This window comes from Trichomycterus rosablanca, chromosome 10 (assembly GCF_030014385.1).
Source record: "Trichomycterus rosablanca isolate fTriRos1 chromosome 10, fTriRos1.hap1, whole genome shotgun sequence".
Lineage (NCBI taxonomy): Eukaryota > Metazoa > Chordata > Actinopteri > Siluriformes > Trichomycteridae > Trichomycterus > Trichomycterus rosablanca.
In genome coordinates, this window is record NC_085997.1 from 19,886,819 (window position 1) to 19,899,859 (window position 13,041).

General features: G+C 41.3%; 1 protein-coding gene across 2 annotated transcripts in view; it reads left to right on the forward strand.

Annotated features, from left to right (window-relative positions):
* tmem94 (transmembrane protein 94) overlaps positions 1 to 13,041 on the forward strand; it is a 38,856-nt gene that overhangs the window by 21,242 nt on the left and 4,573 nt on the right. For both annotated transcript variants that reach the window (XM_063002927.1, XM_063002928.1), the window contains 15 exons: positions 881 to 1,190; positions 1,455 to 1,628; positions 1,712 to 1,814; positions 2,262 to 2,470; positions 3,627 to 3,808; positions 3,904 to 4,039; positions 4,858 to 4,964; positions 5,057 to 5,156; positions 5,556 to 5,664; positions 5,746 to 5,935; positions 6,083 to 6,160; positions 9,028 to 9,113; positions 9,206 to 9,287; positions 11,219 to 11,382; positions 11,718 to 11,812. In XM_063002927.1, coding sequence (XP_062858997.1) covers positions 881 to 1,190; positions 1,455 to 1,628; positions 1,712 to 1,814; positions 2,262 to 2,470; positions 3,627 to 3,808; positions 3,904 to 4,039; positions 4,858 to 4,964; positions 5,057 to 5,156; positions 5,556 to 5,664; positions 5,746 to 5,935; positions 6,083 to 6,160; positions 9,028 to 9,113; positions 9,206 to 9,287; positions 11,219 to 11,382; positions 11,718 to 11,812 — 2,125 coding nt within the window. The remainder of the gene's footprint in view (positions 1 to 880; positions 1,191 to 1,454; positions 1,629 to 1,711; positions 1,815 to 2,261; positions 2,471 to 3,626; positions 3,809 to 3,903; positions 4,040 to 4,857; positions 4,965 to 5,056; positions 5,157 to 5,555; positions 5,665 to 5,745; positions 5,936 to 6,082; positions 6,161 to 9,027; positions 9,114 to 9,205; positions 9,288 to 11,218; positions 11,383 to 11,717; positions 11,813 to 13,041) is intronic.

Below are 13,041 nucleotides of genomic sequence, written 5' to 3' on the forward strand. Positions count from 1 at the left end.
ACTGCGTCTTTTCACCTGCAAGAGGCAAGTTCATATGTGGCTCGTCTTTGCGCAGAGACAGTCATGCACTGATCCCATTATCCCCTGTCTCTGTGCAGGCACCACAGCAAGGTTGTAATTGCATTAGTTAGGAGGAATTCCCACCGGCACCCCACCTGAACAGCAAGCCAGTCATTGTTTGCTTAGGCGCCTAGCCTGCCGGTAGCAGCTCTGGTGTGCTAGCATGTTTTACCGCTGCGCTACTTGAGCGCCTGACTGGTCGACTTTCTGACATTGCATTGATGTTCAGTTCAATTGCCAGTGAGCCCACTGTATGGGCTTTCAATGGTGGACAAGAGTTAGGATGAGCACTTTGACTGGCCTGCCGCTATGCATCCCCTATACACAGAAGCCTTTGATGCACTGTGTGTTGAGACATATTCACCTCATCACAAGTATTAAAATGATCTGCGATTTGAGCCACAGTAGTGTCTCTGTTGGTCTGTACCAGACATAAACCCTTCATGTCCTCTGGCATCGATGTGTCTTGGCCTTCCAACTACCTGGCGGCGGTTTGTGGCTTGTCCCGCCTCAGACCACTGCCACCTCTGGGTGTTTTGGCTGCTCATAATGATTTGGCCCTTATCAAAGTCACTCAGGTCTTTATGCCTGATCATATCTGCTGCATTCAAGACATGTACTATGAGTAACTACTATTAGGTTAACATTTATAATCTCTGACCGTGATCTGCTCAGTGTTTACAAAATAAACATTTTTGTGGTGGTTCAAATGTTTTGGCTCATCAGTGTAAATATAAAAGATATTTTTGATGTACACTGTAATAAGTAATGAAAGTCCTAAAAACTGTGTGTGTTTGTATGCTTATGTGTAAAATTTCAGCTATGTGCGATTGATGATCTATGTGAGGCCGAGGACTTTGTATGTGACTATCACATGGAGATGTTGAGTCTGTCTCAGGACCAGCAGAACCCTGTCAGTATTCAGTTTGATGACTCCAGCTGGCAGGCCTACCTCCCATCACTGAAGCCACTGGGTCTGAACATAATGCTGAATTTGTGCAATGCTCCAGTCACACAGCAGCTGTGCAGCTTCTCAGACCACCTCTCCAACCTGGCACTGCAGGAAAGCCATGGTGCTGTGCTTCCTGTCAACGTGCCCTGGGGCCTCTGTGAGCTCTCCCGCCTCATAGGTAATTAGAATTCATGTATTAACAAGGTGTGAGGGAAATAAAACAAGTAATCTAGGTTGATTGACACTTGAACTGATGAATCTTGTGTAACCAGTAACTACCTGTCCTGTCATGAATATAACCAAAGAATGTAAAACATGACGTTAAAATCCTAATAAATAAATAAATAAATATTATGGTCTTATTTGTTTAAAATGTACCTGGTCTTTTTTTTCGGTAAATGTGGTATAATGTTTTTATTTGACGCTGTATCTCCTGGTTTAGGTTTTACTCCGGGAGCAAGAGAACTATTTAAGCAGAAGAATCATTTGGCCTTGTACCAGTTGCCCTGTGGAGAGAATGCCAGAGAGCTGTTTCCACGCCGCCTGCACCATATCATCAAGCGCCAGCCACCCATCAGCCATTTGATCAGCCTGCTAGTCCGTGACAACACCACTAGTGAGAATGCCAGTCTCTTTCTGTGTATTTCCTAGGTTTTAGAATTTTTCTGTGCAGTTATTTATGTTCCATTTTCCTTTCAGACAATGTACAGATGTTCTCCCATGGCTCAGCTGATCTAATCCTGGAGGCTTGCACTGACTTCTGGGACGGCGCAGACATCTACCCTCTGTCTGGCTCTGACAGGTCAAAATGCACACACGACCACATGCTCTGCCAGTCTGTGCTCTGATCTGCTGGGTAGAGCCATGCCATACATTTTATTATTTATTACTGCTTTCTCTCAGACACATACACGCATATTGCTTTTGGGTGGCACATTGGCTCAGTGGCAAGTACTGTCACTTCACAGCAAGAAGGTCTTGGGTTCAATTCCCAGGTGAAGTGGTCTGGCTCCCCTCTGTGTGGAGTTTGCATGTTCTTCCCATGTCAGCTCCGGTTTCATCCCACAGTCCAAAGACATGCAGGTGAGGCGAATTGGAAATACAAAATTGTCCGTGACTGTGTTTGATATTAAAGACTTGAGCGAATAAATCCTGTGTAAGCAGTACTTACCTGTCGTGTCATGAATGTAACATGACGTTAAAATCCTAATAAATAAACGCATATTGCTTTTCCTTTTTCCCCCCTTAGGAAGAAAATTCTGGATTTCTACCAGCGTGCCTGTCTTTCAGGTTACTGCTCCGCCTTTGCCTACAAACCCATGCAGGTGGAGCTATCAAACCAGCTAAATGGGAAGTGTGTGGAACTAGCAGCCGGCCCCTCGCTCTTCTCCGGGGTCGAGTTGCCCAGCACCATGCCCATCAAACACAGTGGCCATCGTAACAGCTGGAGCTCAGATGGTATGAAAGAAGGCAGAGTTTCATTTCTGTTCATTAAACTTTCACAAGTAGGACTGCAAACTATGCATCACTGAGTTTAAAGTGTATGTCAGATTGAAAGCCAGGTTGGACAACAATGACTAGATTAATGGTTGTTTTTCTATATAGCAGAAATCACTCAAAATTTAACCAGATTGGTTAGTTAACCAGGTTAGTTTTTGCTTTCATCCACTCAGTAGGACATTGCAGGTTGGGAAATTGCTCCAAAGACCAGAAGATCAGCTTCCTGAGTAGCACCACGCTTATTTTCTCAATCACCCAATTTTTCACCTAGCTTTGGTGCTTTAACAGCAGTGCCTGAGTTCCTAGGGTTTGAATCCCAGGCTGGGCTCACAAAATACAGAAGGCACATGATGTTACCATGAACCTCTCTAGAGGAAAAGCATCAGACATGACAACTGTGGCATATCAAATATGCGGATAAATGATCTGCTGTGGCGACCCCTAATGGGAGCAACCAGTACAGATCATTCTTCATTCATTAATTGTTTTTTTTTTTTTTTTTTTTTTACAGACCATTTTTACACTTGCAGATGTGAGGGATTTTTTTATTTTTATTTTTTTAAATTCTACTTACTTCAGAGAACAGTATTTGTAGTTTTTTATTTAGCTGTAGTTTGTTCTGAGTGGGTGTAAGATTTTTTTTCGACACTGTAAATCAGAGCAACACTGGCCATCTTGGAGGCATCTGTTAGCTTACGTATACAAAATAGAGTAGTTAGCATTTCTTCCTAAGCTTGCTTATTTGCTTAATCATGACACATGAGCTATAGCTGCTTGACGAGTCCAAAGAGACAGTGGTAGCTTAGTGAGTAGAGCTTTGGGCAATTAGTCGATAGATTGTGGGTTTGATTCCTGGCTCTGCCATGCATCTGTTGTTGGGCCATCGAACTAGGCCCTAAATAATTCAATTGTACTACAGACATGTATATGTATATTTGACAAGTAAAGGCGTTTCATCTGTTTATTTATGATTATTTATTGCGCTATTTTTAAGACGCAATGACTTATTGGTTGCTGACATACATGAGCAATAATAGTGGGCATTACAAGATTTTTTTTTCAGGATGTTGAATACTATCAGTTTTTACCTTGTTCCTGTGTGTGTCTGTTTCAGAGGGCATTGGAGAGGGCTTGGAGAAGGAAGACTGTGTTCAGGCCCTGAGTGGCCAGATCTTTATGGGCATGGTATCATCACAGTTCCAGGCTCGTTTAGATACAGTTCGCCTGATCGAAAATCTGGTTGGAGCTTGTATCCGCTTTGTTTACTTCTCCCGGGAGGATGAACTGCGCAGCAAGGTGAGATAGGGCTGAAAAGCATATATTTAATGCTTAAAACTGATATTTATTAGATTGGTATTTTAAATGCTGCGGAATGTGACGTGTGTTGCTAGGTGTTTGCGGAAAAGATGGGTTTGGAAACAGGCTGGAACTGTCACATTTCTCTGACCCCTAATGGTAATAGCCCTGGTGAAGGACCTCCGTCCAGTCCTAGCCAGGCAGGCTCTCTACGTGATGACCTACTGCCAGGTATGCTGTTTGTCTATGTGTTTCATCTGATCGGTGTATTAATTAATTCTAAATACTACTGTATATGGCCAGTGGTATGTGGACCCCCTGCCACATTATTGAGTCATAGTGTGGCAGTTGAGCCATGTCCATTGCTAGCAAATATAAAAAGTCAAATGAAATTAATGACCTGCTTTTAAAGTTACAGCAATCATTTGAGGAAAGGTCCTTTTGTGTTCTAGCATGACTGTGCCCCTGTGTACAATCAAAGTCAAATAAAATGGCCCATGACAAGTTTGGTGTAATGGAACTGCAGTGGCCTGACCTCAACCCTATTAAAATTTAGATTTCTAAATTAGATTTCTCCAATCTGTGTGTACGACAGTTGTTTGTACCCCTTGATAATGACTTAAAGTCTTACCCTTTTATGCTTTATGAGACTATAATGTAGAACACATGGCAAGGTGTCTGAGATCCTTCAGATTCCAAAGTCCATGCTCATCCTACAGGTTTTGTCTTAAGTTTTAGGTCAGAGATCTGAGATGGCCATAAATATTTCATTTAACATCTACTAGTATGTGATGTAGTCTATAAAAAGGGTATCTAAACTAGTTGCCTTAAACCTCGGGAAGAAAAAAAAAACAGGCCCCACATCGTCACATATCCACCACTATGCTCCACAGTGGTGATGTGCTTTTCTATAGGGCTATCTTTGGTTCTGCGCCAATGCTAATTCTGGTGTTGGTTGCCAAAAGGCGCTATATGTTCTCATCTAGTCCTTCTCATTGTGGTCAGTGTGTAAGAGAATAAGGCCTGCATGTCACGTTTTATGTGCACAGATTCTCAGGACGATGCTGAGGGACCATTACTTGCCGAGGATGAAGGTCAGTCAGATCTGGCCAGCTTCCAGGCTACAGAGAGTGATGTGTTGGCTGACTGCAACCGAGTTTGTAACCTCTTTCTTTGCCTTTAACCTGAAAAGTGTTTTAATGTTTAAGCATCTATTAAACACTAATGGATTTTTCTCTGCGCTTGTAGGCCAAACTGCCTCGAGGTATCCATCAGGTTCGTCCTCACCTGAAGAACATAGACAATGTGCCTCTGCTTGTACCTCTTTTCACTGATTGCACCCCAGAAAGTGAGTCTGTTCTCTGGCTGTGATGTGTAGAGCTTTTGTAATTGCTAATCATTCACATGATACAATGCAAAACCACTTCTGCACTGGCTGTGCCATTGTTTTCTATGGAGTGAGGTGGTGCCGCTTACCTTACTGCTGAAAGCTGTGGTTTGACTCTGTGTACACAGACATGATTGTCTAACCGAATTTAGCACTGTTTGGCCCTTGAGTAAAGCTGTTTACTTTCAATTGCTTGCGTGATTTGGTCACACTTGGATAAAAGCATCCGCTAAAAACCTTAAATGTAATTGTAAAGCCTAAATTCTTGTTATTTTACAACACAAGTGACCGCCTGTTGATATTGTGAGTTTCAAGTTAAAGGATGTTTTTGGTTTTTGTGTGTGTGTGTGTGTGTTGCAGCCATGTGTGAGATGATGAAGATTATGCAGGAGAACAGAGAAGTGACATGCTGTTTGGGGAGCTCAGCTAACTACCGCAACAGCTGCCTGTTCTTACAGAGTGACCTCAGGTGGGCCAGCCTGCCTTTTCTAGTTAATAATTTAGTACATAGTGTGCAATGTGTTGTTGAACTTCTGTGGTTTTCATGTAGTATCTCTCTAAACCCGCTGTACCCGTCTCGGTGCTCATGGGAGACATTTGGCTATGGGACGGGCTGTGGTGTAAATGAGGAATGGGAAGAGCTGACCCCGCTGCGCCTTAGTGCTCGACTCAACAGCCTTGGCTGCTCTGTTTCGTTACACCAGGGCGAGAGCTTCAGCATGGTCAAACTCATAGAGCAGGTGTGATTTACTTATCTACATAAAAGCACAAAAATTCTGCATAATATTGTGTATGTGAAATGAATAACAATTAGTAACAGATATAACAGGTACAATGTGAAATGAAATATTAAATGGAGGTTGTGTATGCTTGCATGTTCTTTATAGGCCAGGCACACTACCTATGGGATTCGCAAATGCTTTCTCTTCCTGCTGCAGTGCCAGCTCACTCTGGTCATCATTCAGGTAAGCACAGCTGGCACAGCTCTATTTTCCTCACTGTCAGTGTGGAGTCTTTTTTAATCAAATAGTAAATCTGTCATAACTGTGCCATGGGTAGTACACTCATTTGAATTACTATTTAGTAAAGTTGTGTGTGGTTTAGGACAGACCAGAAATAGTAAGTATGTTTAATCAAGCTCTTTGGCAGTCTGCAGTTTTTGGTTGGCAAGAGGACAGAGGGGTATTTTTTATATACACTGATCAGCCATAACATTAAAACCACCTCCTTGTTTCTACACTCACTGTCCATTTTTTCAGCTCCACTTTCCATATAAAGGGTGTCCCAAAATTCACGCAAGATTTGAATTTGGCACCATTTGTGCGGTACAGTGTTGCCAACAAAAAAAAAAGACAGCGTGACAGCTCACAGTTCAGGGTTATTAAAAATGGAGCGCTACACGAAAGAACAACGCGTTTTCATTGTTGAGCAATATTTTAAAAATAATGAAGGTTTGGCAGCTACAGTTCGCAATTTTCGTACAAAATATAGTCGGAATAGTGATTTAACTTCATCAACTGTGAAGAGATTAATTAAAAAATTCAGGGAGACTGGATCAATTAGTGATCTTAGACACTCTGGCCGTCCTTCAACAAGTCGTTCAACACAAAACATCGAAGCAGTTCGTGAGAGTGTTGCTGAGAGTCCAGGAACATCAATTCGGCACCGTGGTCAAGAATTGAACATTTCCAGAAGCTCTCTACAGCGTATTCTCACGAAAGATTTTAATCTTCATGCTTACAAAGTTCAATTGAGTCAAGAACTGAAGCCTACTGACCACGCACAGCGAAGAGAGTTTGTTGAATGGATTTTGGAACAACAACAAGTGGATGCCGATTTTTCGAACAAAGTCATCTTCAGCGATGAGGCTCATTTTCATCTTGATGGCTTCATTAATTGTCAAAATTGTCGCATTTGGGGTTCAGAAAATCCACGAGTGATTGTTGAGAAACAAATGCATCCACAACGTGTCACTGTTTGGTGCGGATTTTGGGCTGGAGGCATCATCGGACCATTCTTCTTCGAAAATGCGTCTGGTCAGGCAATAACAGTTAATGGTGCTCGCTATCGCAACATGATAATCCAGCTTTTTGTGCCTAAATTGCAAGATATGGATGTGGACGACATGTGGTTTCAACAAGACGGTGCCACATGCCATACAGCCCGAGAAACAATTCAATTACTGCATGAGTCATTTCCTGGTCGTGTAATTTCCCGTTTTGGTGATCAGAATTGGCCGCCCAGATCATGCGATTTAACGCCGTTGGACTTTTATCTTTTAGGTTTTTTGAAGTCTAAGGTTTATGCCATCAAGCCCACGACCACCCACGCCTTGAAGGAGGAAATTGAGCGCTGTATCAACGAAATTCAGCCACATTTATGCAAAGCGGTCATGGAAAATTTCGACAAAAGAGTGCGTATGTGCCAGCAAAGCCGTGGAGGCCATTTACCCGATATGCTATTCCATACATAACCCTATACTGTATACTTTATGAATCAATAAAAAATTTACAATTTTTAATTAAAAACCTGTGTTCTCTATCAAAATTACTTCTTGCGTGAATTTTGGGACACCCTATAGAAGCACATTGTAGTTCTACAATTACTGACTGAAGTCCATCTGTTTCCCCTGCATGCTTTGTTAGCCTCCTTTCATGCTGTTCTTCAATGGTCAGGACCCCATCAGAGTAGGTATTATTTAGGTGGTGGGTAATTCTCAGCACTGCAGTGACACTGACATGGTGGTGGTGTGTTAGTGTGTGTTGTGCTGGTATGAGTGGATAAGACACAGCAGCGCTGCTGGAGTTTTTAAATACCGTGTCCACTCACTGTCCACCCTATTAGATACTAATAGTCCACTTTGTAGATGTAAAGAGACGTCAGAGACGATCGCCCATCTGTTGCTGCTGTTTGAGTTGGTCATCTTCTAGACCTTCATCAGTGGTCACAGGACGCTGCCTACAGGGCGCTGTTGGCTGGATATATTTTTGGTTGGTGGACTATTCTCATTCCAGCAGTGACAGTGAGGTGTTTAAAAACTCCAGCAGCACTGCTGTGTCTTATCCACTCATACCAGCACAACACACACTAACACACCACCACCATGTCAGTGTCACTGCAGTGCTAAGAATGATCCACCACCCAAATAATACCTACTCTGTAGTGGTCCTGGGAGAGTCCTGACCATTGAAGAACAGCATGAAAGGGGGCTAACAAAGCATGCAGAGAAACAGATGGACTACAGTCAGTAATTGTAGAACTACAAAGTGCTTCTATATGGTAAATGGAGCTGATAAAATGGACAGTGAGTGTAGAAACAAGGAGGTGGTTTTAATGTTATGGCTGATCGATGTATTTTGTTATTGGTAATGTGGGTAGAGATGCAATTAGGTTAATACACCCATTTCTTTCTTTCTTATATAACAAAGACTTCTCTGGATTTTTCAGACATGCTACCAATTTACCTGCTTAATGTTTAATGTGCACTGTATCAAAATGGTCAAACTAGAAAATTCTATTAAAAAATTCTTTTAAATTGTTCTAATTTTTGTTATTGTTGCAGGCATCAAATTCTAAATTTCTTTGTATTGAAAAAATACAATAAAGTTGGTCAGACAAAATAGTCATTTTTTGTATATTTGCCAGCTGACAAATTTGTGACAAATCACAAATTGTTATTTTTACTTTATTTACAAAATATCCCAACTTTCCCAGAAACTGGGTTTGTAAGGATGGATGGTAGAGTTGATGGCCACTGAGCCTTAAAACAAAGTTAAAATTTAATCCTTTATCATTTCTGAACATTTGTGCTTGATGTGTTTTCTCTTTATAGTTCTTGGCTTGTCTAATTCAGCTTCCACCTCCACTGAACATAACAGATATTTTATGGCTTTCCTGCTTCTGTTACCCACTACTAAGGTAAGATAGAGAAAACATCAACAGCCTTATTGTCACCCATTAATTTATTGCTTTCCATCTGGTTACTATGTGTTATGTAATATGTTTTTCAGCGTGTCTTTCTTGGGGAAGCCACCTGACAGCTCTGTGATGACAGTGGCCACTGGAAAAAATCTGGATGCCATTCCTCACAAGGTTGGTCATAACCGGACACCACTTCAAATAGTACAGTCTATTTTTGCTAAATACATCTGCTTCTGATTGTCAGAGCTGTGTAGATCTGAGTGGGGGATGTGAACTGTTCTCTGTGAGCCATGAAACTGACATTTTCCTTGTACACTTTCAGTCAGCTCCAGAACTATTAAGGTAGTTAAATAAAGTTATAAAAAATTATTTATTAGAAATTAACCTAGTATTACAATCAAGTATGAGGAAAAAAATCTAATCATAGCGCCTAGGTGGTACAGTGGGATAATCCGCTTGCACACCAGCACTGGGAAGTCTGCCGGGTGGAAAAAAGACCAGACTGAAAGTGTGTGGGGTCTTTGGTCAAGCTGTAGCCTAGTGGTTAATTTACTGGACTAGTAATCAGAAGTTTGCTGGTTCAAGCCCCACCACTGCCAGGTTGCTGCTGTTGGGCCCTTGAGCAAGGCCCTTAACCCTCAATTGCTCAGACTGTATACTGTAACTGTAGTGTAAGTCGCTTTGGATAAAGGCGTCTGCTAAATGCCTAAACTGTAAATGACGCTGTGTAAGGACCCTGGTTAGTAGCCTAAGACGCCTTTACAGAAAGTGGAGGAGCATTGAGATCAGTGTGTGGCTCACGCTCGAATTCACTGAATAAGAAGGGGTCGATGGACTGTCGAATGTGGTCGAATAAGAAGGGGCCGGTGGACTGCACAAGCGTCAGAGGGAGTGTGAGGCAGGCAAAAATACCCTCCTTGGACATGACCGGAGTCTCCACAAATTGTCTATGCTAAATTGTGAGAAAAGGTGATAAACAAAATTTAATCACAAAAGCAGAAAAATTTAATTAAATTAAAGCACATCCAATTATTGGCACCTCCAAAAATGTGTTTTAATATAAGTGAAGAATGTGTTGATTTATATTTTACATTATACAAACCCGATTTCCAGAAAAGTTGGGATGTTTTGTAAAATGCAGTAAAAACAGAAATTTTGGGGGGTTTTTTTTATATTCTTGAAGCTTTTCTAACTGACAGAGACACAGAGGAAAAATTTTTACTGATCAGCTTAATTGTATTTAGAATTGTAAGTAAGCAAGTAAATTTTATTTATAAAGCACTCTTAAAACAACTTACGTTGACCAAAGTGCTGTATATCGAATAAGCATACATAACACAACATTATGTTAAAAAAGTAAGAAAAACCAAATAAAAATACAGAGTAAGAGACAAAATAAAACAGATACAAATAGACTAAACAATTAAAATTAACACAGCTCCTCACTGTTCAAATGCCAGCTCATAAAGGTATGTTTTTAGGAGTGATTTAAAAACAGCGGCCGAAGGTGCTTTTCGAATATTAGGAGGTAGAGTGTTCCATAGCCTCGGAGCATAAACTGCAAATGCACGATCACCTTTTAGCTTCAAACGAGCCCTAGGAACAGTCAACAAGTTCTGAGTGGCTGATCTTAAAGATGGCTGTGCGGTTGCGGGAGAAAGCATACCACTGAGATAAGCCGGGGCTTGACCATTAAGCGCTTTAAAAACAAATAAAAGCACTTTAAACTGAATCCTGTGCTGAACAGGCAGCCAATGTAGTGAGGCAAGGACTGGTGTAATATGGTTTCTTTTCTTGGTATTAGTCAGTAACCTTGCTGCTGCATTCTGGACTACCTGCAAGCGCCGCAACAGAGACTGACTAATCCCAATATACAGAGAATTACAGTAGTCAATTCTTGCAGAAATGAATGCATGAATAACTTTTTCCAGGTCAGAATAGCAGAGAAAAGGCTTAATCTTCGCAATATTTCTGAGCTGGAAGAAGCTGTATACCTGTCTTTCCCCACATACCTGTCTATGTGAACTCTTGATTTTTTTCTTCATTACAGTGAACATTAATATTGGAAAATATTTTTTGCTGTTGTTTATTTTATTCCATAGACCCAGCAGTACTTTCTGGGCTGGTTTCTGCTCAGGTTTGGACTGACGGTCTGTACCTACCTGCTTGGTTTTGGATTCTCCCTGCAGGAAGTCTGTGCTAGAGTTAGTAACACCAGCAGCACTGTAAACAGCACTGTCAGCTTCTCCCACATCTTTGTAGCTAGGTAAATGCACACAGTTTTTCATTTTTCTTTTGGCTGTTCCCTTTATTTCTCGGGTCGACACGGCTGATTATTTTCAGTTTTTACACGGGATTCCATTTCTGAGGCAACCAACAATATTTTATCCAGGCCCAAGACAGGCACTAAAACCACACTGACAAGTTCAACTCCCAGTGGCTAGTTTGTTCGCCCTCACAATTCCCACCAGTCATGTCTGTGTAGACGTCTGTCTGGCTGATAGACCTTACTACTGCACCACCTGAGCTGTTACACACACATTTCTATATGCAGTGTATCTTTTTGAATATTGCTAATCATTTGTTTATGTCTGATTGCAGCTCATCTGAAGATGCTCCTAAGTGGTTTAGTGAGTTGTCTAATGGTCTGCTGCTCATTCAGAAAGTCATGGCAGGCTTTCTGGCTCTGCATACTGGTAAGAATTGCTAACAATGACTACAGTACTGAACTACATGTATTATGAGTAAGGCCTTGTCTAACCTTTTTTGCACAACAGACCGGTTTCATATAAGATATGACTTCACAGACGGGGGTGGGGGATTTAAAATATAATAAAATAAAATGGAAATGTGAATCCTGAGCTTTTTTTTCTGCAACGAGACGCTGCTCCCACCTAGTGGTGATTGGGGACAATAACACCTGAAGAGTATTGGAAATTTAATTGCTTTTGTAGCGATCTCTAATTATTTATTCTTACTTTATACAACAGGTAGTTCCGACCTTACAATCTGATTGGTTGAGAAGCGTTCTAACTGTGCTGATATTCGTGATAACAGCACGGCCTTTTCACACCACAACTGTATTACTCCGCTGACGCGTTGCCAGTAACGACAAGCTTCATGCACACAAACGCGCACGCAGGCGACACAAACTTTATTCCCGATCGCGTTTTAAATCCGTTATCTGATATACAATCTAGCGCACTGTGTAGGGAACATAAATCAATAGTCTAATAAATTGTCTAGTGCACTATTTAGTGAACATGAATGCGTTATCCGATACACAATCTGTGTTTGTAACGCGAACAGTTAGCTTAATAGCCCAGTTAGCAGCTCCTAAGAGTTCTGTTCTCACCAATATCCTTTGGTGTGTGCAAGATGTTTTTTGTTTCTTTTTTTTCTCTTCGGAGGTTCTTGACTTTTTCTTCTTGTTGTTCTTCCTCCCTGAAATGAGTTTTTGCAACTTGGGATGTCTGCTTTGTAGTGTTAAACTTTATATTAGTTGTGGAACTACTTTTTGGCGGAAGGTATTGTCAATATTAAAGCATATTTAATATGAAATTCAGGGCTTCTCTGATTTATTTTCTTTCTTTATTTTGTAAAAACTGTTGTATAAAAGCAATAGAACACTTGAGGTCGTGTGTTATCGCGAATAACATCACGGCTGTGATTCGGTCGCAGGCACGAGCTGAAGGCGATAACACACTCCCTCTCGTGTTCTATTGCTTAAGTGCGGCCCGGTAATAAATGACCCACGGAACGGTACTGGTCCACGGCATGGTGGTTGGGGACCACTGACATAGCATTCAAGTGCCTTATGTTTACTGGTTATTTTGCACTGTAAGGGTGGTCCTAGCAATACTAAGGCAATTCAGTTAGCAATCATCTAGTTAAAATGTCCAGGATGTCGAAGTCTAAAGCAGTT